The 26,795-nt window shown below is 55.0% G+C and overlaps 1 protein-coding gene across 1 annotated transcript in view; it reads right to left on the reverse strand.

The window, feature by feature from the left end:
• EFCAB8 (EF-hand calcium binding domain 8) overlaps positions 1–26,795 on the reverse strand; it is a 49,177-nt gene that overhangs the window by 11,052 nt on the left and 11,330 nt on the right. Inside the window, exons 5-18 of the mRNA XM_056121550.1 lie at positions 23,879–23,984; positions 23,664–23,748; positions 22,652–22,776; positions 19,841–19,920; positions 16,745–16,875; positions 14,612–14,679; positions 14,105–14,256; positions 12,763–12,900; positions 11,083–11,196; positions 9,203–9,430; positions 7,332–7,402; positions 5,970–6,174; positions 4,853–5,041; positions 4,555–4,671 (exon numbers count right to left, since the gene is read on the reverse strand). Coding sequence (XP_055977525.1) covers positions 4,555–4,671; positions 4,853–5,041; positions 5,970–6,174; positions 7,332–7,402; positions 9,203–9,430; positions 11,083–11,196; positions 12,763–12,900; positions 14,105–14,256; positions 14,612–14,679; positions 16,745–16,875; positions 19,841–19,920; positions 22,652–22,776; positions 23,664–23,748; positions 23,879–23,984 — 1,809 coding nt within the window. The remainder of the gene's footprint in view (positions 1–4,554; positions 4,672–4,852; positions 5,042–5,969; positions 6,175–7,331; positions 7,403–9,202; positions 9,431–11,082; positions 11,197–12,762; positions 12,901–14,104; positions 14,257–14,611; positions 14,680–16,744; positions 16,876–19,840; positions 19,921–22,651; positions 22,777–23,663; positions 23,749–23,878; positions 23,985–26,795) is intronic.

Here is a 26,795-nt window from a genome sequence, read left to right on the forward strand (position 1 = left end):
AAGTTGAGCTGTTTAAATAAAAGGCACATAAGTTTGTTTTTTCCTATTACTCAACCATGATTTTCTAAGGCCTGTCACACTGCACTGTGATTGGGAAAGAGGATTAACTCCCCCACTTCGTCCTCAGTGTCTGAGGCCATCCTTCCTGGATCCATCCACCCACCCTTCCTGGATCCATCCACCCACCCTTCCTGGATCCATCCACCCACCCTTCCTGGATCCATCCACCCACCCTTCCTGGATCCATCCATCCACCCTTCCTGGATCCATCCACCCACCCTTCCTGGATCCATCCATCCACCTTCCTGGATCCATCCATCCACCCTTCCTGGATCCATCCACCCACCCTTCCTGGATCCATCCATCCACCCTTCCTGGATCCATCCACCCACCCTTCCTGGATCCATCCATCCACCCTTCCTGGATCCATTCATTCACCCTTTCTGGATCCATCCACCCACCCTTCCTGGATCCATCCACCCACCCTTCCTGGATCCATTCACCCACCCTTCCTGGATCCATCCATCCACCTTTCCTGGATCCATCCATCCACCCTTCCTGGATCCATCCACCCACCCTTCCTGGATCCATTCACCCACCCTTCCTGGATCCATCCACCCACCCTTCCTGGATACATCCATCCACCCTTCCTGGATCCATTCATTCACCCTTTCTGGATCCATCCACCCACCCTTCCTGGATCCATCCATCCACCCTTCCTGGATCCATCCACCCACCCTTCCTGGATCCATCCATCCACCTTCCTGGATCCATCCATCCACCCTTCCTGGATCCATCCACCCACCCTTCCTGGATCCATTCACCCACCCTTCCTGGATCCATCCACCCACCCTTCCTGGATCCATTCATCCACCCTTCCTGGATCCATTCATTCACCCTTTCTGGATCCATCCACCCACCCTTCCTGGATCCATTCACCCACCCTTCCTGGATCCATCCACCCACCCTTCCTGGATCCATTCATCCACCCTTCCTGGATCCATTCATTCACCCTTTCTGGATCCATTCACCCACCCTTCCTGGATCCATCCACCCACCCTTCCTGGATCCATTCACCCACCCTTCCTGGATCCATCCATCCACCCTTCCTGGATCCATTCATTCACCCTTTCTGGATCCATCCACCCACCCTTCCTGGATCCATCCACCCACCCTTCCTGGATCCATTCACCCACCCTTCCTGGATCCATCCACCCACCCTTCCTGGATCCATCCATCCTTTCTGGATCCATCCACCCATTCATCCTTCCTGGGTCAATCCATCCATCCATCATCTTTCCTGGATCCATCTAACTATCCATCCTTTCTGGATCCAGCCAGCCATTCCTCTATCCTTCTGGATCCATCCATCCATCCATCCATCCATCTATCCATCCACCCATACTTCCTGCCAACCACCAAGCTCCACCCATACAAAGCAAGCAAGCGTAGAAACGAGTTCTCTTGCAGCCTCATCTGGGCCACACTTGTGTCCATGGCCCATTCGACTCATTTGTGCCTTATGTGTCACTTCTGTGTCCTGTGGAGGAAGGGGTTCCTAGTGGGGTGTGACTCCAAGTGGCACATGCGAGAATCAGAAGATCTCCTGGCACCCACCACGTAGAAGGCAGAGCATACACAGCAGCAAAGAAAACTGCCCGGCGGCCTCCACAACTCCCGGAGAATTCTCCGGGTCCCATACTGAGCCCATATCACTGGGAGGTTCCAGATGGGGTAGCTGCTATTTCCCCACCTTCTCCAGAAGGAATCCCGGCGACCATGAGCTTCTACAAGCATGGCTCCGGTATCTGAACCACGCAGCTACATAAGCAGCCGCGCAACATTTCCTGATATGCAAAGTGATCAATGGAAAGTAAATGATCTAGCGTTTGTCCCTGAAAGACAGGCTTGAAATGGTGGTGGGAAAATCTGGGCAAAATATAATGTCCAACTGAAATGCATCTGGACTGTGCATTTAAATACGGTGCTATGCTGCCCTGGGAGGGGAAGGGTGTCTGTCCTCCGCCTGTCCCCCCTTGCGGCAGAGGCATGGTGGCCTCCATCATTTAGAGTCTAATGAACATCCAGGTATAAGACTGCATTGACGAGGCACGGGGGCCTCGTGGGATGGGGGGTGGAATCGACCCTGCTCCCCACCATGACAATGCCCCGGGTTGTCACCCTCAAATGCTTCCTCCGGCTTCTGAACAACCATGATCCCAGAGGCACACAAACCAATCTCAGAACCCAGGGGCTTTTGGCAGTAATCCCTCTAGGCTTATTACTAAAATATCAGAAATCCAAATTCACATGGCCACTATTGCAGCCACACGACATCATATGTTCTTCATAATCAGCAACAGAAAACAAATTACCTAATGATGTCTTTTTGGCAGGAGACTCCATCCGTGCCTGGCTGTCCTTGCCGGGGCCCCTTGGAGGGGGGCGGGTTGAGTTTCCCTCCCCACCCTGAGCAGAGCTCTGGCAGCCAAAGACCTCCAGAACCAGCCACAACCATGCTGAGACTACTCTCCACACACATGAAGGTACCGGCAAAAGAACAAAGGCATGTAGGTCATGGGGCTGAGATCTCCAAGCCTGTTCAGATCGGGGCTGAGCATCCTCCATCCAGATCTTCCATCTTCCAGTAGGCAGGGGTCACACCCACCAACTGACTCCCAGCGCCAGGTAATCTCATCAACAGCCAAGACCCAGAGACTCTAAAACCCAGCTCCTGGAAGACATCTTATTATCTCATTTTTACTTTGGACAACCTGGCAGGCTACCAAATGTAACCTGCCCACATGGCAGAGTCTGGCAAACTCCCTGTGCCATACCCAATATGCCAAATACCAGTAACAATGATGGGTCTCATTCTCCTAACCCTGAAAGAGCCTTGGATGTGGCACTTTTTAAAATCTCAGGGCTAGGGTTAAGGAGACGTTACTGGTGCCTGCTCGAGGCAATCGAAGAACAACAGGATGATCGCGATCGTGAGCGTGATCATCTTTTTGGCAGGTTTGAATGTTCGGGAAAATTCCAAATAATAATGTTGGGTCTTTTGCTGTAATATTGAATGTGATCAACGTAGAGAGAGTAAAGTGGAAATCTGCCACACAGGCGGGGGATGGATGGCAGGGGGGTATACTGGGGTTCTTGGTGGTGGAAAATGTGCACCGGTGAAGGGATGGGTTTTTGATCATTGTATGACCGACCCAGACTTAGACTGAAAGGCTTTGTGACTGTTCTCATGGTGATTCAATAAATTTAAAAAAAAAAAAAGAAGAAGAAGAAGGCAGAGCACTATCAGGGCAGAACTGGAGGTTTCCGGCAAGCTCCAGAACCACCACAGAGCTTGAGCTCTGGGCCCTACCAACAGCAGGAAAATTCCTGGGACTGAGTGGCACTGTATCACCAGACCGGGCATCAACCGAAGAAACCCCCTGAGTTCCACTGAGCATGAACCCTCTGAAATATCTGCCTGAGTTAGGGCCCAGGGCCTGGCTCAGTGGCAACAGCACCCACCTTGGGGGCTGGAACAATAGTACAGCAGGAAGGGACTTGTCTTGCATGCAGCTGGCCTCAATTTGATCCCCAGCATCCCATGTGGTCCCCTGAGTACCACCAGGAGTGATTCCTGGTACAGAGACAGGGGTAACCCCTGAGCATCACAGGGTGTGCCCCAAAAACAAACACAAAAAAGCACCCACCTTGCAAATTTGAACCCTGGTGACACCCACAAGCACCATCCCGCAGCTCTGGAGCTCCCCAGCGCCACAATTCAGTGTGTGACCTCCCGCACAGCCCCGGGTGTCAAGCACTGACCAGTGGACACCCCCACAAGCACCACCCTGAAGAGCACAGGCATCCCCACCGGGAGTGCAGCCTAGAGAACACAGGGCGCCCCACAGCCAGACCTCGATGGAAGGACAGGGGCCAGCAGGAGCAGGAACAGGACCGGAATGAGGGTGCAGCTCCCTGCCAGCTCCCAGCCAGCCTGCGCACTGGCCCATCACCAGAGCAGGATGGGAAGGGAGGGCCACCCTTACTGCCTTGCTATAAGCATCTCCCCATGACTCAGCACACCCTATAAGCACTCTCCCTAGGACTCAGTGCACCCTACAAGCACTCTCCCTAGGACTCGGTGCACCCTACAAGCACTCTCTCTAGGACTCAGTGCACCCTAAAACACTCTCCCTACGACTCAGCGCACCCTCTAAGCACTCTCCCAAGGACACACGCATCCTCTCACATATGACACTCATGTGCCGGGCAGACACTGTGCCCGTCCTCAACTCTTCTCCTCGAGTGTGGTGCTGCAGTCTCATTTGAGCCAGGGGGTGCAGACACTTCTCAGCCACACTGGGACTGAGACACAGCAGGGCCCCTGAGGGAGCATCCGCCATGCCCCACTCATCCTGACCTTGCCCCTGGAGAGCTCTAAGAACCAGGGCCCCATGTGGCTGGATGCAGGCAGGCCTCCCCCCTGCAGCCCACGGTCCCTGGTGTGGCCAGGCGCTGTCACTGCCCGTGGGCCTGGGCTGAGCTCCTCACCTTCACAGCGGCCCTACTCTGTAGCGCCTCCTTCTGCAGGCTCTCTGTCCCCTCGGCAGCAGGCCTGTCGTCCGGGGTCTTTCCCGTCACCCTGGAGCTGCTGGTGCTGACGGGGTTCTGGAAAGAACAATGGGTACGCCCCCCAAGGTCAGCATCGGGGAGTCACTCTACCCCCTGGGAAACAATCAGAGGCAGTGCTGGAGGAGCTGGCCCCACGCCCCCCATCAGCCTACACCCAGGAGACCCGGGGGCGGTGCGGCCTGGTCCTATGCACGCTCACTTTGAGGGCTGCAAGTACCTCCATCTCCTTCTGGTTGGGTTGTCTCATCACTGGAGGCGCTGACGCCAGGTTCCGCCACAGGTTGGGGCCGGCCCTGCGGCTGGGGGCTGGGTGGTCCGCAGAACGCTCTGCCCACTTTTTCGCTGTGTGTGGCCTGCTGGCCTCCTGCGACTCTGGCGCCTTCTCCTCGGCTTCTGGGGTGTAGACCTGGGAGACAGTGGCCCCAGGGATGTGCCGTGGCCCAGTGGGAGACATCGGGCCCCATCTAGCCTGCCCCTCCGAGGCCAACTCCACTGGGCTGCTGCCCACGGGCCTAGAAACAACTCCCATTCAAGACCCCAAGCCAGAGCTCCCACCCCCAAATCGGGGTCACTGCCTGTGCACAAAGCACCCCAAGGCAGAGAGCTCTGGCCCTGGGGGTCTCAGTCTACCCATTTGCACCATGGGTCATGGTTTCCAAAATGTTTTGCTCTTTTTTTTTTTCCGTTATTGGATTTAGTCATTTAATGTTCCAACACCCGACACTTCACCAGTGTACATTTCCCATCACCACCACCCCCCTCCCAAAAAATGTTTTGCTTGTTTGTTTTGGGGTCGTGCCTGGGGGGTCCTCGGGGGATACTCCTGGCTCTGTGCTTCCCATGATGGTCAGGGTTCCCTACATGTGCTTTCCACATGCAAAGCCTATCGGTCCCGTGAGCCATCTCCCTGGCCCGGCTCCCAACAGGAAGCTCCAAGAAATAAAAAGCTGAGCTGCGGGGAGTGGAGCTAGATTAAGGGCCTATACAGGAACTGCATCTTGAATCCACATCATCACAGGGGTTAGACCTCGGCCCTGGGAGCCCAGATGAGTCAGGTCCCGGGCCACCTTCAGAGACAGGGGAGAGGGGCGGTTAGGATGGCCGGATGCTCCAAGGTGATGTTCTAAGGTGCAGCGTTCAGAGGGGCAGGGGTGCAGAAACAGGCCCCAGATGCTAACCTCTCCATACCTCCAGGTAAGCAGGGAAACATCCTCCCTAGCTCAAGTCTCTCCTCCTCCCTCCACTTCCCGGAATGCTCCCCCCACCCCATGCCCTCGGTGGTCCTGGCCCAGAGCTGAGAGGCAGGAGAGGGGAGCCTGGGGCCCAGGCTGCACCTTCTGGGGCTGCAGAGCCATGTAGCTCTGTGAGGCGTTGAACCCCAAGAGGGGCTTGAGCAGGAAGATGTTCCATAAGATGATGTCCCCGTTGTAGGACGCCGTCCCGAGAAACTGGTTCTGGTACTTGTCCATGCTCAGGATGTCGTCCGTGTGGAAGGTCGGCCAGGGGTAGCACAGGAGCAGTGGCTTGGTCCTGTGGAACCTGCCCAGAGGCAGAAGCGCCCCTAGGTGAGCCTTCCCCGCTCCTCACGGGGACACGGCCCCTGGTGCTAGACCCCGAGGGGGACGCTCAAACGTTGGAACTCCTGCACCCTGACCTTGTGGACTAAACACCGACAACAGACCTTACAATTCAGGCCGGACCCCCAGAACAAGATCTGAGGTTTCCAGAAGGGGAGGGTGGAGAGACAGTAGAGTAGGGCAATAAATGGTCCCCTGAACACAGAGCTGGGAGTAAGCCCTGAGCACTGCTGGGTGTGGCCCAAAACCCAAATATAAATAAATAAAAATTAAGAGGGGGAGGTCTGGCTCAAGAAAGGTGGGGTGGGGGAGATCATACAATGAATAAAGCATTTGCTTTGCACGCAGCTAACTGGGGGGGGGGGGGGGGGGGGGAGGGTCCGATCCCTGGCATCCCATATGGTCCCTGAGCCTTCCAGGAGTGATTCCCGAGTGCAGAGCCAAGAGTAATTCCTAAACACCAAACCAACAAAAAAGAAATTGAAGAAGAAAGGCATTCTGAAGTGGAAGGGGACTTGCTCTAAGCCCAAAATATGGGGCTGGAGAGATGGCACAGCGGGTAGGGTGTTTGCCTTGCAAGCAGCCAACCCAGGTTCGATTCCCAGCATCCCATATGGTCCCCCAAGCACCGCCAGGAGTAATTCATGAGTGCAGAGCCAGGAGTAAGCCCTGAGCATCGCTGGGAGTGACCCAAAAGACTAAAAAAAAAAATGCTCAGAATGTTCCTTCCTAACCACTCTCTGCTACCAGAGAGGCTCCCTGCTGGTTTCCCACCCTTGGCCAACTCCTTGGGACTCCTCCATTAGATTTCCAGAGCACGAGCCCCTTCGGTTTCCTGCAGCCGCTCACCAGGCTTGATGGTCATAAATGAAGTGATCTGCTAATTGGCGTCTGCCTCCAGTTCCCCATGAGTCGGGGTGCCAGAGACCCCTGGTTCATGGTTCCATCACCACCCTTCCCTCACCCTAGCACAAGCCTAGAACAGGCTTGCCTGGAGGCATGCTGACTGCAAGAAGGAATGAGCTGCCACCACCGAGGGGAGCCCCCCATGTCCCCTCCAGGCCTGGGTCCCTCTGCCAGTGAGCCAGGGAGAGAGCCAGGCCAGCTCCCCACACTCACATGAAACTGTTGATTCTCTTGCTCCAGCCTGACACGTAGAACACTTTGTTCAAGTGGATGATTCCACTGATCTGTTGGGGAGCAGAGAGGAGCGTGGGGGTGCCTGGAGCCACGGTTCTGGGTTCCACCTTCCTAAGGCAGCAAGCTAGAGGCGGGGGTAGGCTCGGGGGTGGGACCCCACAGATGGCACCCGCAGACAAGTTCCCGAGGCTTCTCTGAAGGAGATTTCTTGGGTAGAGAATTTCCCAGAGAGCAAAGCCTTTGTTTGTTAGAGTTGTTGGGTCAAGGGAGCCAGCAGAGAGACCCGGGCTGAGGGAGGTGGGAGGCGCTGTCCAGTGCGGGCTTGGAGACCCTCTTCTCCTTCACGCTTAGGTGCCCCACTGAAGTCACTAAGACAAACTAGTGCCTTCACAGTCAATCGTCCTGGGAACCTGGAGAGCCAGGTGGGGAGTGAGGGGCAGGGTGGGGGGTGGGGTGGGTAGAGATCGAACTGTGTGGAATTGTGGAGGTTGGAGGATTGTGTGGGGGGGCCAGCACAGGGCAGGGGGTGTATCTGTGTGGTGCGGCCAGCACAGGGCTCATTAGGTCCCAGGACAGAGCAGCCTTAAGAGGGCAGCGTGTGGGACAGAGCACAGAGGGGGGACATTTCTGGGTTGTTGTTAAGTTGACTATTTCCATGAGACTTCGACACGAACACGGGGGCCCGAGAGACCAGGAATTATCCCTCAGGAACTGGGCCTGACTGCTGCTTTCTCCCCTTCTGTGATCTTGCCAGCCTGTCACCCCATTAGTATCAGTCCCCTAAACACACTGTGAAATATCCTCTTATATAGATTTAGACCCGAGTTCAATTCCTCTGCCCATCTCGGAGAGCCTGGCAAGCTACTGAGAGTATCTCACTCGCACGGCAAAGCCTGGCAAGCTCCCCGTGACGTATTCAATATGCCAAACACAGTAACAACAGTCTCATGATGGAGACGTTACTGGGCTTGCTCTAGCAAATCGATGAACAACGGGAGGACAGTGCTACAGTGCTACAGATATAGAAGGACTGCAATCATTTGTGGAGTACAAAATAACAGAACGTGAGACTGACACCCAAGGACAGTAGACACAAGGGCCAGGAATATTGCTCCATAGTTGTAAGCCTGCCTCATGAGCTGGGGAAGAAGGCAGCTGGGACAGAGAAGGGATCACTAAGTCAATAATGGTTGGAGGATCAGTCGAAATGGGAGATGTGTGCTGCAAGTAGATAAAGGACTAAACCTGATGGTCTCTCAGTATCTGTATTGCAAACTATAATGCCCAGAAGTAGAGAGAGAGTATGGGGAACATTGTCTGCCATGGAGGCAATGGGAGGGTGGGAAAGGGGGGGTTACTGGGGAGATTGGTGGTGGAGAACGTGCACTGGTAGAGGGATGGGTGTTTGATTGTAACTCAAACATGAAAGCTTGTAACTATATTTCATTGTGATTCAATAAAATTTTAAAAAATAAAGAAAAAAATATCCTCTTGTCCCGCTTGCCTCACTGAGGGTGTGACCAGTGGGGAACGGGGAGGCCTGGCAGCCACGGAAGCAGCCCCTTCTTAAATCCCGGGCTTCGGGGCCCAGACTTCTCCTGGTGAAAGGGCCAGATCATGGGGTTGGGGAGAGGCCTCTGTCTCACAGCGGGGGGCTCTGGCTTGGCTCTGCGCCTTGGCCCGTCTGTCCCCAGGACCCCACCAGGCAATCCCCCAGCAGGAATGAGCCCCGGTGGTTCTGACCCAGTGTGGCAAGCAAGGCCAGACAATGTCCAGAGTCCCATCAGGCAATGGGGAGTGCGTGCAGCTGGGAGTGCCAATGGAGGGGTGGACAGGAAGCCCAGACTGACCTCCATGTGGTCGGGATTGGGCAAGGTGACCAGACACTCGCCGTTGTTGTAGTTCCACAGCTTCACGCTGCCGTCCCGCAGGCCCGTGAGCAGGCAGCGCTCCGGCTCGTCCAGGGCCATGGCCGTCAGCTCCTCATGCTCGTCCCCTGACACTGAGAACATGGCCATCTTCCTGCCCGTCATCAGCTCCCACACCATCACCATGCCACTCACGCAGCCGCTCACCACCTGCGGGGGACCCAGGAGGAGAGCCCCAGGGGACAGCGTCTGGCCCCTGCACACACCATGAGCTTTCCTCTGCCCTCAGCACGGGACCATGACCCCTCAGCAGGAAGCAGGGGTTGGGGCCGGAACAGCAGTACAGCAGGAAGGGACTTGCCTGACACACAGCCGACCACATGGGTTTGACCCCCGGCATCCCATGTGGTCCCCTGAGCCCCACCAGGAGTGACCTCTGAGTGCGGAGTCAGGCATAAGCCTTGAGCATCACCAGATGTGGCACCAAAACAAGGGAGAAGGGGAGGGAGAAGTACGGGAGGAGGAGGAGGAGGAGAAAGAGGAGAAAGAGGAGTGGAAGGAGGAGGAGGAGGAGTAGGAAAAGGGGGAGGAAGAGGAGGAGGAAGAGGAGGAATAGGAGGAAGAGGAGGTGGAGGAGGTAGAGGAAGAGGATGAGGAGGAGAAGGAGGAGGAGGAGAAGGAGACAGAGAAGAAGGAGGGGAGAAGAAAAGAAGAAAAAGGGGAGGAGGAGGAAATGGAAAAGGAGAGAGGAAGGAGGAGGAAGAGGGGAGGAGGAGTTGAGGAGGAGGAGGGGAAGAGGAAGAGGAGAAAGAGGAGGTGGCAGCAGTGAGGAAGGCCCCTCCAACTCAGGGTCCACTGAGTGGAGAATCATTCACTTAGAAGGGACTTGGGGGGGGGGGGGGGTACCAGAAATCCATGACCAGGGGCTGGAGCAATAGCAGGGCATTTGCCTTGCACGTGTCTGACCTGGGTTCGATCTCCAGCATCCCATAGGGTCCCCCAAGCATTATCAGGAGTAATTCCTGAGTGCAGAGCCAGGAGTTACCCCTGAGCATCACTAGGTGTGACCCCAAAAGTTAAAACAACCATAAAAAAAGATATTCCTGACCACCCCATGGAAGGGAACTGTGGAAAGAGGAGGAGGCCCTCCTCAGGCCAACACCTGGCAGCCACCACAACTCAGGGTGCAACAGAAAGGCCTTGAAAGGCTCAGGCCAAGCCTCCTGAAGGGAGATGGATGGCAGCTGTGGGGGCGGGGGAGTGGGCGCTGTCTCAGGCCATAGGGACACCTTAGGGGTAAGAGATGGTGAGGTGCCGGGAGCATGGTCATCTTCCTGCCCGTCATCAGTTCCCACCATCACCATGCCCCTCACGCATCTGCTCAGCCCCACCTGCAGGGGACCAGGAGAGAGAGAAGAGAGCCAGAGAGAGCTCAAGGGACAACTGTGGACCTGATAAGACCCCTGGCACCACACGGACCCCAAGCACCACCTGGAGCAACCACCACACACTGCTGGGAGTGGCCCCTGGGTACCACTGCGTGTAAACACCCCCTAAATGTGGGGGAGGCCAAACAGGTGAGCTCTGTCCTCCGGGGGCCGAAGGCCACCCTGCAGCTGCAGACCCCACACCGAAGTTAATCGGGAAGTTTGAGTCCAGCAGCCTTGAGCCGGGATTCAGTGGGTCGCCCAGCTCTGAGCTGGGCTCTGGAACCACAGGCTCGGCCGGGGGTGCTGAGGCCGAGACTGTGGCCCCGGGTCCTGACTCCGAGCACTCCAGCCCAGCCCTCTCCTAGGAGAGCAGTGAGGGGGTCCGCTGAGACCCCCCGCTCAGCCCCGTACGCTACCCGGCCGCCCGCTCACCTGCTGCATGGGTGTGCTGTACAGGGCTCCGCAGAGCGGCATGTTGTGGGTGCTGGTCTTCTCCACCTCCATGTCGGCCTGCTGTGATTCCAGGCTCCCCTGCAGGATCCCAATCTAGGAGCAGGAGACCGCAGCTCTCACTCGGTGGGCCCCGGAAGTACTCGGAGAAACGGGGACGACAGACTCACGGCACCTGGGCCTCTGCCCATCAAGGGTCATGTCTACCAATATCTCCCTCTGCGACCCACCTCGGAGATTGGGGCTCCCACCTCCTGGCATTCTTAGAACCATCAAGTTCACGCTCACTCTTATAACTCTTATTGAGGCTCCAATCCTCAATGTGGTGTCCTCTCCTCCAGGAAGCTTTCCCTGACTACTCCCTGCCTGCTGCAAGGGAGGGGTAAGGATCCTTTCTCTGTGCTCCCCGCTCTGCATCTTCTACTGAGAGGAACCTTTTTTTCCTGTGCTGTTCGGCACCCTGTGGGAGGGGCTGGTGTCTAAGGAATACACTTTCCGCCCCGACAAAGAGCAGTGGGAAACTGAAATGAACTGCCAGCGCTCTCTTCAGGGCCAGGGGGAGGCTCCAAGGGAAGGATGCGTGCTTGGCCCTCAGCAGGAGGCTCCATCATGTACAGTTGTCCAGGCACCAACGGGGAGGGGCTCATGCCGACAGAGCGTTTATCTTGTGTGTGGGAGCTCTGATAGGACCCCCCTTGTAGGGTCGGGGGGAGGCAGCAGGAGGAAAGAGGTGATTTTTTTTAAAAAAGCTATTCAGGAGCCGGAATGATACAGCAGATAGGGAGGGCATTTACCTTGCCCGTGGTCTTTGGGTTTGATCCCCATAAGGGGACCCAGATGCTCCCCCCCCAAGCCCCACCAGGAGCGATTCCTGAGCTCAGAGCCAGGAGTAAGCCCTGAGCAGTATTTAAAAATAGACTTTAGGCACATACGCTGCCCAAGCCCATGTGCTACTTGTGCCCACATGGCCGAACACATCTGTCACCTGCATCTCCCCTCTTGAGATGTGTGCTTTTGTGCTTCGTATCTAATGCTGGGATGGGTGTATAGGAACTCCCTCCACCTTTGGAGAAGCACGTGTTACTCTCTCTCTCTCTCTCTCTCGCTTTCTCTCCCTCTCTCCCCTTCCTAAAAGCCTCCAAACAAAATCTTCAATCAAGGGATTGGAGCGATAGCACAGCGGGTAAGGCATTTCCCTTGCACGCGGTTGACCCAGGTTCAATTCCTAGCATCCCATATGGTTCCCTGAGCACCACCAGGACTAATTCCTGAGTGCAGAGCCAGGAGGAACCCCTAAGCATCGCCGAGTGTAACCCAAAAAGCAAAAAAAAAAATCTTAAATCAAATACAAAAATTAATTTAAATAGATTTTAAGAGGCCTATCCAACTCATGTCAGTGAACAGAGCCAGCATGGGCATGTGAACCCTGCTGTCAGGGGCCCCATTCGCCTGGCCAGGACTGGGATAGTCTCAGGGGAGCTGCTCCTGGCCACAAGGGCCAGGGATGCAGGGGCAGAGGGGGTGCCCAACATCCTCCAGGATGCCCCAGAGCTAGGAGCAGGGCAGCAGGGGCCTCCATGAGCAGCTTTGCATCCCATCTGGGAGCAGAGCTGAGCTGGGGACAGGCTGGGCTGAGTCGAGGGAGCCCAGGGGGGCACTCACAGTGAAGGTGCAGCAGACCAGCATGTTGTCCTCCTTGTGGTAGTAGGCGCTGGTGATGGGGCAGTTGCCCAGGGCCAGCAGCCGGCCGCAGAAGGACTGGAGGCAGATGTAGTCGAGCATGTCCCACACGCGGATGTTCTGGGGTGGAGGACGGGCAGGGAGGTGGGTGCAGGGCTCAGTGGGAGGGGTGGCAGGGACCCCGAGGCCTCCCGGGACCCCTGGCCCACGGCACTCGCTCTGTGCTCCAAGGACAAGGGATGAGGATGAACACTGGTGGCGGCCCTCGACCCCAGCCCCCAACCCCAGCCACCCTACGTTCCCCCCATGAACTTGGGGCTTGTCCCTAAGAGACTCCCCGGGAGTCCCTCCAGGACCCGGAGGGCAGGAAGTAGGGAAGGACATGGATGTCTGTCTGACCACCTGCCAGCCTACGTCCAGGCCCAGCCATGAGCCTATCCCACAGCCCCCAGTCCTGCCCAGCCGCCCAGAAAATTCCAGACTCCAGCAGGCATGAGTGATGGAGCATGGGGGAGTACCCAGGGCTCCAGGGAGACCTAGGCCTGTGGGACAGAGCACAGGAGCCGGGACACTGGTGCTGGGAAACGAGCTCTGGGTGTTGGAACGTGACTACTGGAACCCAATCGTGAACAATTTTGTAATGCTCTATCTCACAGTGATTCAATTTTTAAAAAAATTTGGGTGGGGGGGTGGAGCAATAGTACACCAGACTGCTTGTACGCAGCCGACCCGGGTTCAATGCCCAGCATCCCATATGGTCCCCCCGAGCACTGCCAGGAGTGATTCCTGAGTGCAGAGCCAGGGGTAACCCCTATGCATCACTGACTGTGACCCCAAAAATAATAATAAATAAAATAAAATCATTTTTTAAAAAGTTTTTAAAGTGCAGGAGTCGTGGGAGCTCTCACAGGGGGTGGAACAAAGTGACCGTGGCTCTGGGCAGGGCCCTGGGCATGCCACACATACATCCGGTTACAAATGTGCCCCTCCAGGAGTGAAGACACGAAAGTGTCACAACCTCCGTGTACCCACACAGCGCTGATCCTCTCCACCTCGAGCAGCCCCTTCTAGGAGGGGGAAATGGAGGCTCGGAGAAAGAAAGGGCCTCCACCCGGACCCCCCAAGTCCAAAGGCAGCCTGAACACCCCCATCTCGGAATCAGCCCTATGGACAGCTCAGAGCTGGATGCCCAGTGACCAGGACCTCTGGGTACTCCCTCCCAGTGCTCCCCCAAGACCACTCAGCTCCAGGGGACTCCTGCCTTCTGCTGGTGTCCTGTCCTGGAGTTGGAAGTGGGGTCACGACCCTGCCACCCAGAACGCACCTTGTCCTTGGAGATGCTGACGAGGATACTACTGTCCTTGCTGTTGATGAGGATGTGTGTCACCGAGGCCCGGTGGCCCTTCATCAGCCACACGGGCTTCTTGGATAAGAAGGGGTTCCACAGGCGAATGAGGGGGTCATAACCACCGGTCACTGTGGGGGGAAGTGGACATCAGCCACAGGGGGCTCTGCCGAACCTCCTACTGGTCTGAACCTCAATCCTCAGGCCAGCTTGGCAGATGGGACACGCCCTCCCCTCAAAAGCCACTGTCATCACCCACCCCCAGACACCCCACAGGGGACCAGGGGGATAGCAGGGGAGGCAGACAGCGCCCAGGTCCTGGGCCTGCTCCTCAGCTGCACGCACACAGACACACATGCACACACACACACTCGGTGCGCATGCACACACACACACACACACTCGCGCACACGCACACACACAAAAACACGCGCATGCACACACATACACACGGCAGTGGCCCCAGGCAGCTGGAGGACGGCTCACCGAGGAAGTTCTTGTCCACGCAGTAATCAAAGCAAAGAATCCCCTTCCTCAGTCCCAGCACGGAAAACCTGTGAGAGCAGAGGGCAGTGCTGGGGCAGGGCATGGTCACCCTCTCACCACACGGCGGGAGCAGCCCTGAAGCCCTGTCCACTCTCGGCCTGCAGCCCCAGGCTGCCCAGGGTACACGGGCCTCCACTCCCGGTGTCTGAGGGCGGCCCCAAAGCCAGAACCCTCCAGAAGTCGGCTGAACTGGATGTTCACCTCCACTCTGCGGGCACAGGCTCCCTGCCCCATGACACGGCACAAAAGGGGACAGGGTGGAGGTTGGAGCCATAGCATAGCAGGTAGGGCATTTGCCTCACAGGCCAACCTGGGTTCAATTCCCAGCATCCCATATGGTCCTCAAGCACCGCCAAGGGTAATTCCTGAGTGCAGAGCCAGAAGCAACCCATGAGCATCGCTGGGTGTGACCCAAAAGGCAACAACAAAAAAAAGGAGCAACGGGGATAGAGAGCCAGAAGAACCAGCAGGCTCCTGGGCAGGGGGAGGAGCCAGAGGACACAGGGGGCAAGGTCACTGCAGCAGTTCAGGTCAAGGGGGCCAGCTAGGAGGTGGTGGCCGAGAGCAGAGCAGGATGAGTCAGACCCGGGGCTCCTGCATCGGACTCACCACTGGCTCCAACCACCCAAGGAGCCTAGCTCAGGCCAGCTGCCAGAGTGCCCCATCATCAGGCTGGGAGTCTCTGACCCCAAGGCTGACTGCAGACACACACAGCTGGGAGGACTCCCACAGGGCCAGGGACCTGACACACACGCATACAACAGCACCACCTTCCGGCCAGTATGTGAACTGCATCCTGGAAGGCCAGTCTGGCAGGGTAGGGTTGAGTGCATCCAGGTATAAAGGTAAAATCTCCAAGCTACACCCCCCGCCCCCCGCCACACACACACACACACACACACACTTCAGTGCACCCAAATCGCGCCACGGCCTGAGTCTGGGCCATCATCATAGCCTGAATTAATGCAATGGCCTCCTCACTAGAAGCCCCCATGTCCACTCTAACAGAGCAGCCAGGAGGAGGCCTGCACCCCAAAGCCAAACCCCATTGTGTCTGCCAGAAGCAATCCAGATCTGGACTCCCCATCAGTGCAAGGAAAGACTGACCTGGACGTGGTTCTAGTGATACTAAAGCGCTCCATTTTCTCTATTTTTGCACAGGTTTGAAATTCTTCCCCATAAGAACATTAAAAACAGAAACGAAGAAACCAGAGGGGCTGGAGCGATAGTACAGTGGGTAGGGTCTTTGCCTTGCACGAGGCCAACCTGGGTTCAATCCCCATCATCCCATATGGTCCCCTGAGCACTGCCAGGAGTAATTCCTGAGTGCAGAGCCAGGAGTGATCCCTCAGCATCACCGGGTGTGACCCAAAAAGCCAAAAGAAAAAAATTTCCTAAGAATGCACTCACGTGCAATGCCTAAAGTCGTCATGTTCACAGAGGCAATGCACACAGCGGGAGAGGAGACCATGGGAAGTGCTGGTGGCTCTCCAAAGTGTGGATTTCAGTTTCACAGGACCTCTAGTTATGGGGACAGACAGCGGTGATGATTCTATAACAGTGTCAGTACATGTAAACACCCTGTAAAAAATGTCAAGGGGGCCAGCTAGGAGGTGCTGGCCGAGATGCAAAAAATGGTCACAATGGAGCCTAGGGTTGTGGCCAGCGACAGGCCGATGCATGGCATCCCTGAGGCCAGGACTTTTGTCCCTGTCGCCATCCTTCCTCACGAGAGCACCACAGTCCCTGTGCTCTCTTTGTCTGGGGACAAGGGTGGTAAGGGTACCTAAACGATGCTCAGGAGACCCAGGGATTTGTGCCAGTGACTCTCAGCCAAGCAGGCCAGTGCTTCGGCATAAAGGTCAGAGGACGCAGCGCTGCTGGGGGCCTTCACTGCCCAGGATTCCAGGCCTCCCCGAGGGGGCTTGGGGGCCCTTCAGAGCCACTCTTGGTAGTGTTCCAGAAACCTGGAGGTCCCAGGATGGAGCCTGAGTCACTGCATGCAAGACAAGCTCCCCATCCCTGGAACTACCTCTCGAGCCCCCTGTCCCGGGCAGGAAAGGAGGTGCCTACCTGGGGTTCTCCGAGTCTTTGTCCGGCAGCATGGTCAGCACCAGTGAGGCCTTCTCAATAGCCGCACAGGAGGCCACCAGGTTCATCTCAGGGATGAACTTGACCTGCTGGCACCAGGTGTCGTGGAGAGCCTGGGAAGAGAACAGGGGCCTTGGGAGACCCACTCCAAGAGTGGGCTTCTCCCAGCAGCCAAAAACCTACAGAACCCAATTGCTGCCATGTGCACAATCCATCTCCACAGGCTCGGGACAAGCCTCATCCTCAAATCTGTTGAAAAACTCAGGGATGCGGGTTTTGTTACAGAAATCTCCAGGTTCTCACGGAGTTGGAGATAGGTGACCTACCCTCATCCCCGTTCTTCCGGGAGCCTGGCAGTCACGCCCCAGGAACTGCCTCTGACACCATATAAGCTCATTAATGGCCATGATCCTGAGACTCACAAATAAATCTCAGAAGAGGCCAATAAGCTGCAGAGATGCCTCAGAAACCCAAAGTCCCCATCCAGTTAAAAATTTAACTCTAGGGGCTGGAGCAATAGCACAGCAGGTAGGGCGTTTGCCTTGCACTCGGCGACCCAGGTTCAATTCCCAGCATCCCATATGATCCCCCGAGCACCACCAGTAGTAATTCCTGAGTGCATGAGCCAGGAGTAACCCCTGTACATTGCTGGGTGTGATCCAAAAATTAGAAAAAAATTAACTCCAGCTGTATCACCCCATTTAAAATCTCAGAATTCCTGGAGCATGTGACATCTTATACTCTACACCACCGATGTACCAGGAGTAGTACACGACATTGGGTGGGATGTAGGGTAGAAGGCAACCGATGTCGATGAAAAAAATATTAGCTCACAAGACTCAACTTGTAACAACATGTTAGCAATCTCTTATTCCAGGGCTTAATGGCTCCAGGGTGAGATACATTTTTCACACACTTTCTTCTAAGGAAATCTTCTTTGATTATTTCTAGTGAATTATTCATGACAAGCAGTACAAAATAAATTATTTAGGGCCTGGGTAGTGGTTGGGAAATTTTGAAATAAGGATGGTGGGAAAGTGTAATAGTGGTGGGACTGGGGTTGGAATATTAAATACAATAAATTGTGGTGAACAACTTTATAAACATAAAATTAAATTTTAAAAAAGAAGAGTGGGAGGACTGGAGCAATAGCACAGCGGGTAGGGCATTTGCCTTGCGCGCGGCCGACCCGGGTTCAATTCCCAGCATCCCATGTGGTCCCCTGAGTGCTGCCAGGGGTGATTCCTGAGCGCAGAGCCAGGAGTGGCCCCTATGCATCGCTGAGTGTGACCCAAAAAGAGAAAAAGAAAAAAAAAAGAAGAGTGGTCTTCTAAACCCAACCCCCGAGACCTGGTGGGTATTAGGGTTTGTGGGATGCTGGGGAGTCCAGGATCACAATACCCTCGCAGTGGTCACAGTTCTGACAGGCCCCTTTGGCTGTATGTAAAAAGGGGGAGCAACGCTCAAGCTTGCTGCTACCGAATGCCTGCTTCAAAGCTCAGGACACCGTCTGCCATGCCCACCCAAGGCAGGGTAAGGGCAGCCATGAGTTAGCTCATGCATGAGCCCCACACAGGTATCCCACAGACAAGGCTCACCTCCTGACCCCACCGCTGTACCCCATGGGGTCAGGTTGCCATGCACCTGGGACTTGGGGTGCATGAGGGCACATCTGCTGGCAGGGGGGTAGGGGGAGTTGAGGGGAGAGCCTGGCAGGAGGCTCTGAATTCTCCCACGGCAGCTCTGAGCTAGGGCCCAGGACCAGGACAAGGACAGAGAAGGTGACTGGAGAGGTCCTCAGGCCCTGGGCCAGTTCCCCAGTCCCATCTGATCCAGCTTCTCTCACAGCAAAGGCGCCGAACCCAACGCAGGCAGGAAGGAGCTGGGACTTGAGACCACCTCCCCGCCTGTCAATCATTCGTGCTGATTTGTACAGACAACACACACTGGGAGCCCAGCCCAGTACCCCCCCCACCCCCACATACCCTTCCCCCGCACTGGAGACAGGACCCGGCACAGCTCCCTGGGAGCCTGTCCTTGAGGGGCTGCCAAGAAAACAAGGGGTGCAGATGGGGGAGGGGAGCACAAGCCCAGAAGCATGCAGCCCGCATAAGAAATCCTTTGTTTGTTTTGGAACCACACCAGAGGCGCTCAGGGGCTATTCCAGGCTCAGTGCTGGGGGAGAGGGGCTCGGGGGAGGTGGGGGCAGTCCACTTCCAGTGCAGCTCTGGGAATGCCGCAGGGCCAAGGGCTTTCTCTTGCAAAGCACGTGCACCAGCGCCCCAGTCAAGCAGAAACCTATATTTAAACTCCCCAGACCTTTGGGGCTTCCTAAGAGCCCAGAGGCAGCAGCTGGTTGCCAGGGTTGCTAACCAGGTGGTTGAAGGGTAGGAACCTTTGGCCCCGCACCCAGTCTCCGGGGAGGGAGGGCTGGGGTTGGGGGGTGGAGGTGGCGTGCCTTGCTGGGAACCCTAGATGTAGTGGCGACTGGGCATCCTTTCAGGTTCGTGGATGTGCGCAGGCGCGGGGCGGGGCGAGGGGCCGGGATGCCCCAGGTGAGATCCTGGCACCTGGTGGCTCTGATGTCCAGCAGGCCGACTACAAAGAAAGCACGGGTGACCACCAGAACCTGTGCCTGGCATCCAGAGCAGAGGGAGATCCGGTGGGACCTGGGCAGCCTGGAGCCCCGAGCGCTGTCAGAATCAGGGGGCAGGCTGGGGAAAGCCCCCCGGGGAGGCTGTGACGCATGCAGCAGGGGCCATGGGGGTCTGCGCTGGGCCCCCCGAGGAGGAACAGCGGGGGGCGGGCAGGGCTGGGTGCGGAGGATGGTGGGGCTGCCCGCGCCTCGGCAGCAGGGGAATGAGGAGGAGCACTCGAGAGAGAGGCGAGCGCAGCTGGGGGGCTCTGAGCCAGGGGGTGAGATGGGGCTCCCTGATGCTGATGGAGAAGGGATCCGGCCCACCGCCTCGGATGGGTGGTTGGGGGGGAGCGGGGCAGCTGCAGGAGAGAGGGCGACACCACACCTGGGACCCCGACCCGGTGGGACCCAGATGCTAAGTAGGGCACGCTGGCAAGTACCTTCAGTCGGAAAGTTCTATACAGACTGGACTTCTCGTTCAGGAGCTTCTGCGCAGAAACGGTGGTCCAGTGAGTGCGATCTGACAGGGGAGAAAACCAAGGTGCCTGTCACCTGCACAGTCCCCTTCTCCAGACAAGCAAAAACTCGGTAAGAGGGTTTCCAACTCTGACGTATCTCCATCCAGACATTTGGGTTGGGGCAGGAGAGAGGACAGCGGGTAGGGCACATGCCTTGCACATGGCTTACCTGGGGTCAATCCCCACCACCCCATATAGTCCCCCAGATCCCACCAGGAGTGATCCCTGAGCGCAGAGCCAGGAGTAATCACTGAGCACCACCCAGGAGTGGGCCCAAACCCAAAAACACAAACAGGCCAGAAAGATAGTACAGCAGGTAGGGTTGTGCTATGCACTACTATGTACTACACACTGCCTTGCACATGGCTGATCCGGGTTCGATCTCCGGCATCCCCTGAGCACCTCCAGGAGTGATTCCTGAGTGTAGAGCCAGGAGTAACCCCTGAGCATTACCAGTTGTATTCTAGAAACAAACCAAAATAAAAACTCACCCAAAACCAAAAACACAAACACTTTGGTCAGGCCTCCCTGCACCCTGGTCACATCAGTGAGGTGAGGCTCATCTCATGCTGAGAAAAGAAACCCAGCTAGGGGCTGGAGTGATAGCACAGCGGGTAGGGCGCTTGCCTTGCACACGGCTGACCCGGGTTCAATTCCCCAGCATCCCATATGGTCCCCCCAAGCACGTCAGAAGTAATTCCTGAGTGCAGAGCCAGGAGGAACAACCAGAGCATTGCCAGGTGTGACCCCAAAAAAGAAAAAAAATTAAAAAAAGAAGAAAAAACCAGCTAGATTCACTGCCTACCCCACCACCCTTACCCCCTTACCTGCCTCAGGCAGAGCTGGAAGCAGATTTGGGGGCTCTTCCCTAATCCCTAGCCACTGTAATCTAAACCCTAGCTTTTTCAACTGTGGGCCATGACCCCTGTGAGTTGTATCACTGAATGTGGAGCTATGAAGATTTTGGCAACAGTGGGACTGGAACCATAATACAGCCAGTGGGGTGCTTGCCTTGCATGTATCCAACCTGGGTTTGATCACCCAAGCCAGGCTAGGAGTGATCCCCGAATGCAGAACCAGGAATAAGTTCCTGATATCACCGGGTATGACCCAACAACTATAAAAATAAAAATAAATTATATTTTTTAAAAAAAGGATGTGCCAAGAGCCGGGAAAATCATTCAAAGGGCTGGATCAGCACATGGTGCATATGCTGAGTGAGCCCCTGTGCTGCTTGCACCCACGTGGTCAAGCACATGTGGCATCCACATCCACCTCTTGAGATGTGGACTTTCATGCTTCCGTATCTAATGCTGGGGTGTGCAGGAGCTCTCTCTGTCTTTGGAGAAGCCCATGTTCTCTCTTGAGCACGTTACCCCACTCCCTTTCAGGAATCTCTCTCTCCTCTCTCTCTCTCTCTCTCTCTCTCTCTCTCTCTCTCTCTCTCTCTCTCTTCCCTCTCTTTCGCTTCTCTGTTTCTCTGTCTCTCTCTCCTTTCTCTCTCTCGCTTCTCTATCTCCTCTATCTCTCACTCTCTGTTCTCTCCTCCTCTCTCCTCTTTCTCTTTCTGTCTCTCTTCTCAGACTTTTCTCCCTTTTCCCTTCCAGAACTCTCCAAATAAAAATCTGTCTTTACTTAAAAAAAAAAAAAAAGACTGGAGCAACGCAGGCACTAGGCCCCGAGTTTGATCCTGGCATCACTCGGGCAAGAACTTGGCACTGGGTCATGACTTGTGAGCCCCGACTTAAGGGTGGGAGCCTGGTGTAGACACACGCAAGCACCACAGTGAGAGGAACACAACTCTCAGTGTACCCCATGGTCGTGTGCGAGCCCTGGGGAGCAGTGCTGTCTGCTACCGTGGCAAGGCGAGAAGGAAATGAAAAGTAACTTGTTTTCTGGGCGAGCCTGGCAGTGTTCAGGGGCTACTCCTAGACAGCACTGGGGAACTATGCGGTGCCGGGGATGGAACCTGGGCTGCCCACGTGCAAAGGTGCACTCAGCCCTCTGAGCCACGTTCTGATACCCATTAACTTTTTTTTTTACTTTTGAAAAAATTTTAAAGAGGAGCAATTCCTGAACACTGCCAGGTGTGGCCTAAAACAACAACAAAAAGCAAACCAAAAAAGAAAAAAAGAAAAAGAATGCTGGGACAAGGGACAGGAGGACGGGTCCATGGATGGAAGCCTGCCACTAGTGGAAGGGCGGGGTGAGGGCAGTTAGGACAGAGAAGGGACCACTATGACCATGACAGTTGGAAATGATCACTCTGGACAAGAACCGAGTCCTGAAAGTAAGTAAAGGGATATACAGGACAATGTGTCAGTACCTGTACCTGTGTTGCAAACCATAATGCCCAGTGCCCAGAAGTGGGGGGTGAGGGGGTGGGGAAGAGAGAGAGAGAGAGAGAAAGAGAGAGAGAGAGAGAGAGAGAGAGAGGTGTCTGTCACAGGGAAACTGGGAACACTGATGGTAGGAAATGTATGCTGGTGAAGGGATCGGTGTTGGAACATGGCATGACTGAAACCCAATCGCGAACAACTTTTTTAACTGTGTATCTCATGGTGATTCAATTTTTAAAAAAATAAATAAATAAAACAAGGAATGCTGGAATAAGGAGAAACTGAAACCCAGCAGGACCCCACTCCCTTCAGAGAAACTGCACCCCCACCCCAGCACCCAGGGGCGGTGCAGCCGAAGGAGGACCCTCCCCAATCCGGCCCATATTTCAGGTACCCCATTTAGAGGTCTTGGGGAGGATGCATGGATTGAACAGCCCGTTTTTCACGTTGTCCGAGGTGAAGACGGTGACGCTGCCTTTGCTGTCGCCGTAGCAGAAGACGCCTCTGTGGTAGTCAGACCTGGGGGAGAAGGGGCGCACTGGGGTACTGTGGCCACCCTGAGCCCCAGCCTCCTGTGCGGGGATCAGTGCGGGTCCCCTACTCTGCACCTCACCAGACCCCAACGCACCAGGCTCAAAAGGAACTTGGTCTGTCTTTTTTGCTCTGTTTTGGTTTTTTTTTTGTCATTATTATTATTATTATTATTACTATTATTACTATTGGGCTGGAGCGATAGCACAGCGGGTAGGGCGTTTGCCTTGCAAGCGGCCAACATGGCCGACCCGAGTTCGATTCCTCCGCCTCTCTCGGAGAGCCCAGCAAGCTACCGAGAGTATCTCGCCCGCATGGCAAGGCCTGGCAAGCTACCCATGACGTATTCAATATGCCAAACACAGTAACAAGTCTCACAATGTTACTGGGCCCACTTGAGCAAATCGATGAACAACGGGAGGACAGTGACAGTGATTATTACTATTATTATTATTATTATTGAATCACCATGAGATATTGTTACAAAGCTTTCATATTTGAGATTCAGCTATACAATGATCAAACACCCATCCCTCCACCAGTGCAAATTGTCCACCACCAATGTCCCCCTTATCCCCTTCCCACCCCCCCCCCCACCCTGATCTCAGTTCTCACTCTGCCTCTATGGCAATTTCCCCAACAGGAAGTGAGTCTTTCTAAATCCGAATCAAGGAGTGCCCAGTCCCCCATCGGCCTCCTCCCACCCCCGCTGACCACCACAGGGGAGAGACCCATGACCACGTGGTTTTCCCCGACTGAGACACGAGAGGAAGCACATGCAGAGGAAGAGGTCACAAGCCCCCAAGGGGGGACCCCCTCCAGTACTGTGAGTCCACAGAAGATGTGGGGACCCCACTCAGGGTCCCCTGACTCACCAGTAGTCCATGACCATCACGCAGCTGTCCAGGTCGATGAAGGTGAAGGCCCGGACGCAGTTGAAGTCACTAATATCGTAGAACTCTGGGGAGGAGACGAGGGGAGACCCAGGGAACCCCAGAGCCACACGTCAGACCTCGGGGCTGCCCTGGAGACCCCAACGGCTGCTGTCAGGCCTCCCCAAACACCAACGCATGGTTCCCCCCGGCCTCACCAATCTTCTGCTCAGTGGACGCCACTGCGATGAGGTTCATGTTGTGTAGACACACCATGTCGACAACCCACATCTGCTGGTGGGGGGACTGCTGGAGCTGGTTCAGCTGCAGGGGAAGGACAGAGGAAGGATGGGGTAAGGACAGAGGGCTCCTAGGAGGCCGCCCACACACAAAGCAGCACAGAGTCCCGGGAGCCCTCACCTGGCATTCTCCCCAACCCCCGGGACCGGGACCAGCCTGGGTGCCCGGCTCGGCGCTACCATAAATGCCCCAACCTCCTAAAGTCTGTTTCCAGGGCTGTCAAACGAGCTAATAAAACCCTATCCTCACAACCCTTCTTTTTTATTATTTTTATTGATATTATTATTATCATTTTAATTACCTTGGGATACAGTTACAAAGCTTTCCTTTGTAACTTGAGTTTCATTCATAATGATCGACCACCCAAACCTCCACCAGTGCACATCTCCCACCACCAAGAACCCCAGTATCCCCCCATCCCACCCTTCCTCCCGCCTCTACAGCAGAGAATCTCCCCCATACTCTCTTTTGTGTTGCTTGTTATGAATAGCATAAGATGTCGTACTGCCACAAGAGTGGCTTTGTGCTCCTGGAACTCCAAAATTCTAGATAGAGTCTGGAGAAACTCACAACCCTTCTTAATTTTTTTTTAACTTTTTATTTTTTTATTTATTTATTTATTTTTGGTTTAGGGATCACACCCAGTGATGCTCAGAGATTTCTCCGGGCTCTATGCTCAGTCCTGGTGGACTTGGGGCACCATATGGGATACTGGGGATGGAACCCAGGTTCCACGACCCCTCTTTGGAGCAGTTTGACAAGCTCATCCAAGTCTTAGACATGCTTGGCTTGTCATCCCGGGTCTGCCTCCAAAACCCCTCCATGGCTGCGCCCACCAGGACCCACAGGAGAGTGGGTGGGGGTGGCGGCCACAGCCAGAGAGTCCAGGAGACAGGGCTGAGTCCACAGAGACCCCAACATGACTACCTGGGGCCATGTGTGTGGCAGAAGGAACCACCTCCGGATCTACTTCCCAGTGGACTCTCTTTTTGTATTTAAAAATGGAGGCCAACACATGGGAGCCTTGTGGACAGCAGGTATGAGCCGGGGGTGTGGGGGCGACTAAAACCTCATGGGAAGGGGGGCGTTCCGGTCCGTCCTTCACACCCTACCGAGGTCACCAGTCGCCCCCCACGAGCGGCTCTCCAGCACGGCCACGACCCCAGAAGCACAAGGACTTAATGCAGAACCCAGCAGCTTGGAGCAGAAAAGTGAACGGACTATGCGTTGATCCAGGCCATCAAGTCTGCCGGAGGGGAAAGGGTGTTGCCCCATTCGCCCTCTCCTCTCTGGAAAGAAAGATGGCGGCCACATGGGAGCCTTGTGGACAGCAGGTATGAGCCGGGAGTGTGGGGGCGACTAAAACCTCATGGGAAGGGGGGCGTTTCGCTCCGCCCTTCACGCCCTACCGAGGCCACCGGTCCCCCTGCGAGCGGCTCTCCAGCACGGCCACGACTCCAGAACACAGAAACCAATTTCTTAACTATCTGACTTTCAGTAGAAATACTTCCAGGGTCAATAGGTAAAATAGCAGAAATCCAAAACCAACATTTAATTCTTGAACCCAGCTGTAGAAAGCAAATCACTTCACAATGCTTTTTCAGCATGTCTGAGTTGGGGGGGGGGGGGTAAACTCTAAATAATAGTGGTGAATCTTTTATTGAAACAATGAATCTAATCAAAGCAGATAGAGTGTTAACTAGAATTCATCTGCCTCACAGGGACGGGGAGGGGTGGGGGGTGGGGTTTTATTGGGGTTCTTCATGGTAAAAAATAAGTATTGGGAAAGGGAAATGTGTTTGATATTTGCATGACTGAGACATAAACCTGAAAGCTTTGTAACCTTTCCCACAGTGATTCAATAAATTAAAAAAAAAAAAGAGTGAAAAAAAAAATGGAGGCCAAGGGGCCAGAGCGAGAGTACACCTGGCACACAGTGACCCAGGTTTGATCCCTAACAACCCACAGGGTCCCAGCCCTGCTAGGAGCAACCCCTGAGGGCAGAGCATATGGCCCAAAAATAGTAACCAAAAACAGTGGGAGGCAGGGGGAGGGCAGTCAGGGAACATCAGTACAGGCTCTCCACGGAAGAGCATCCCCCAAACTGAAGCTGCCTCTGGGGAAGGAAGGCTGACCCCACCCCCACTGTCCATCCGTTGGGAGTCTGAATCTCTCCCCGCCTCCGTTTTATTGCAATGTCACAGACACCAAGTGTAGCTCTTGTTTTTGTTGGTTGCCTGACTTTGACTCTTGTGAGCATAGTAAGAGGTATATCAAGCTTATGGGCTTGCTCTCCTGGGGTCATCTCGATCTCAGACTACAGTGCTCAGGCCAGATCAGTCTTTCCTATCCCTAGCAGGGTCCTAATCTCGTCGTTACTTTTGGATCATGACAGCATTTGTCCATGACCATGCTCTCAACTTATAGTTGAGTATCGTGGGCACTTTGGCCTGGCCCATTTCGATGCCAGGGTAGCTCACAACTTGCCCTGGGTCCACTCAGTCCCTAGTTGGAACCATGCTTTTGGGGTGGTAGGAACTAAGGGCAACTGAGGCTTAAATCAAGGAAGCAGATGCCCAGAGTTCATATTGTTCGGAGACAATTTACTCCCAAGTTACAAAAGCATAATATTAACTGTCTTCCTTTGTCCATACAGAAAGGACATTGCTTTAAAGTAAACTATACAAAAGATGGGGGAAAGCAATATTTAACGTACAAGTTCAGTGTCCTTAGAAGAATCTGATCTTACAAGTTAACAGAATCTGATTAGGGGGAAAAGGTGATTAACTGGTTGGGGAGGAGAGCACAGCGAAGAGGTCACAGATAAACACAGAG

The sequence above is a fragment of the Sorex fumeus genome, unplaced genomic scaffold (assembly GCF_029834395.1).
Source record: "Sorex fumeus unplaced genomic scaffold, SorFum_2.1 ptg000044l, whole genome shotgun sequence".
Lineage (NCBI taxonomy): Eukaryota > Metazoa > Chordata > Mammalia > Eulipotyphla > Soricidae > Sorex > Sorex fumeus.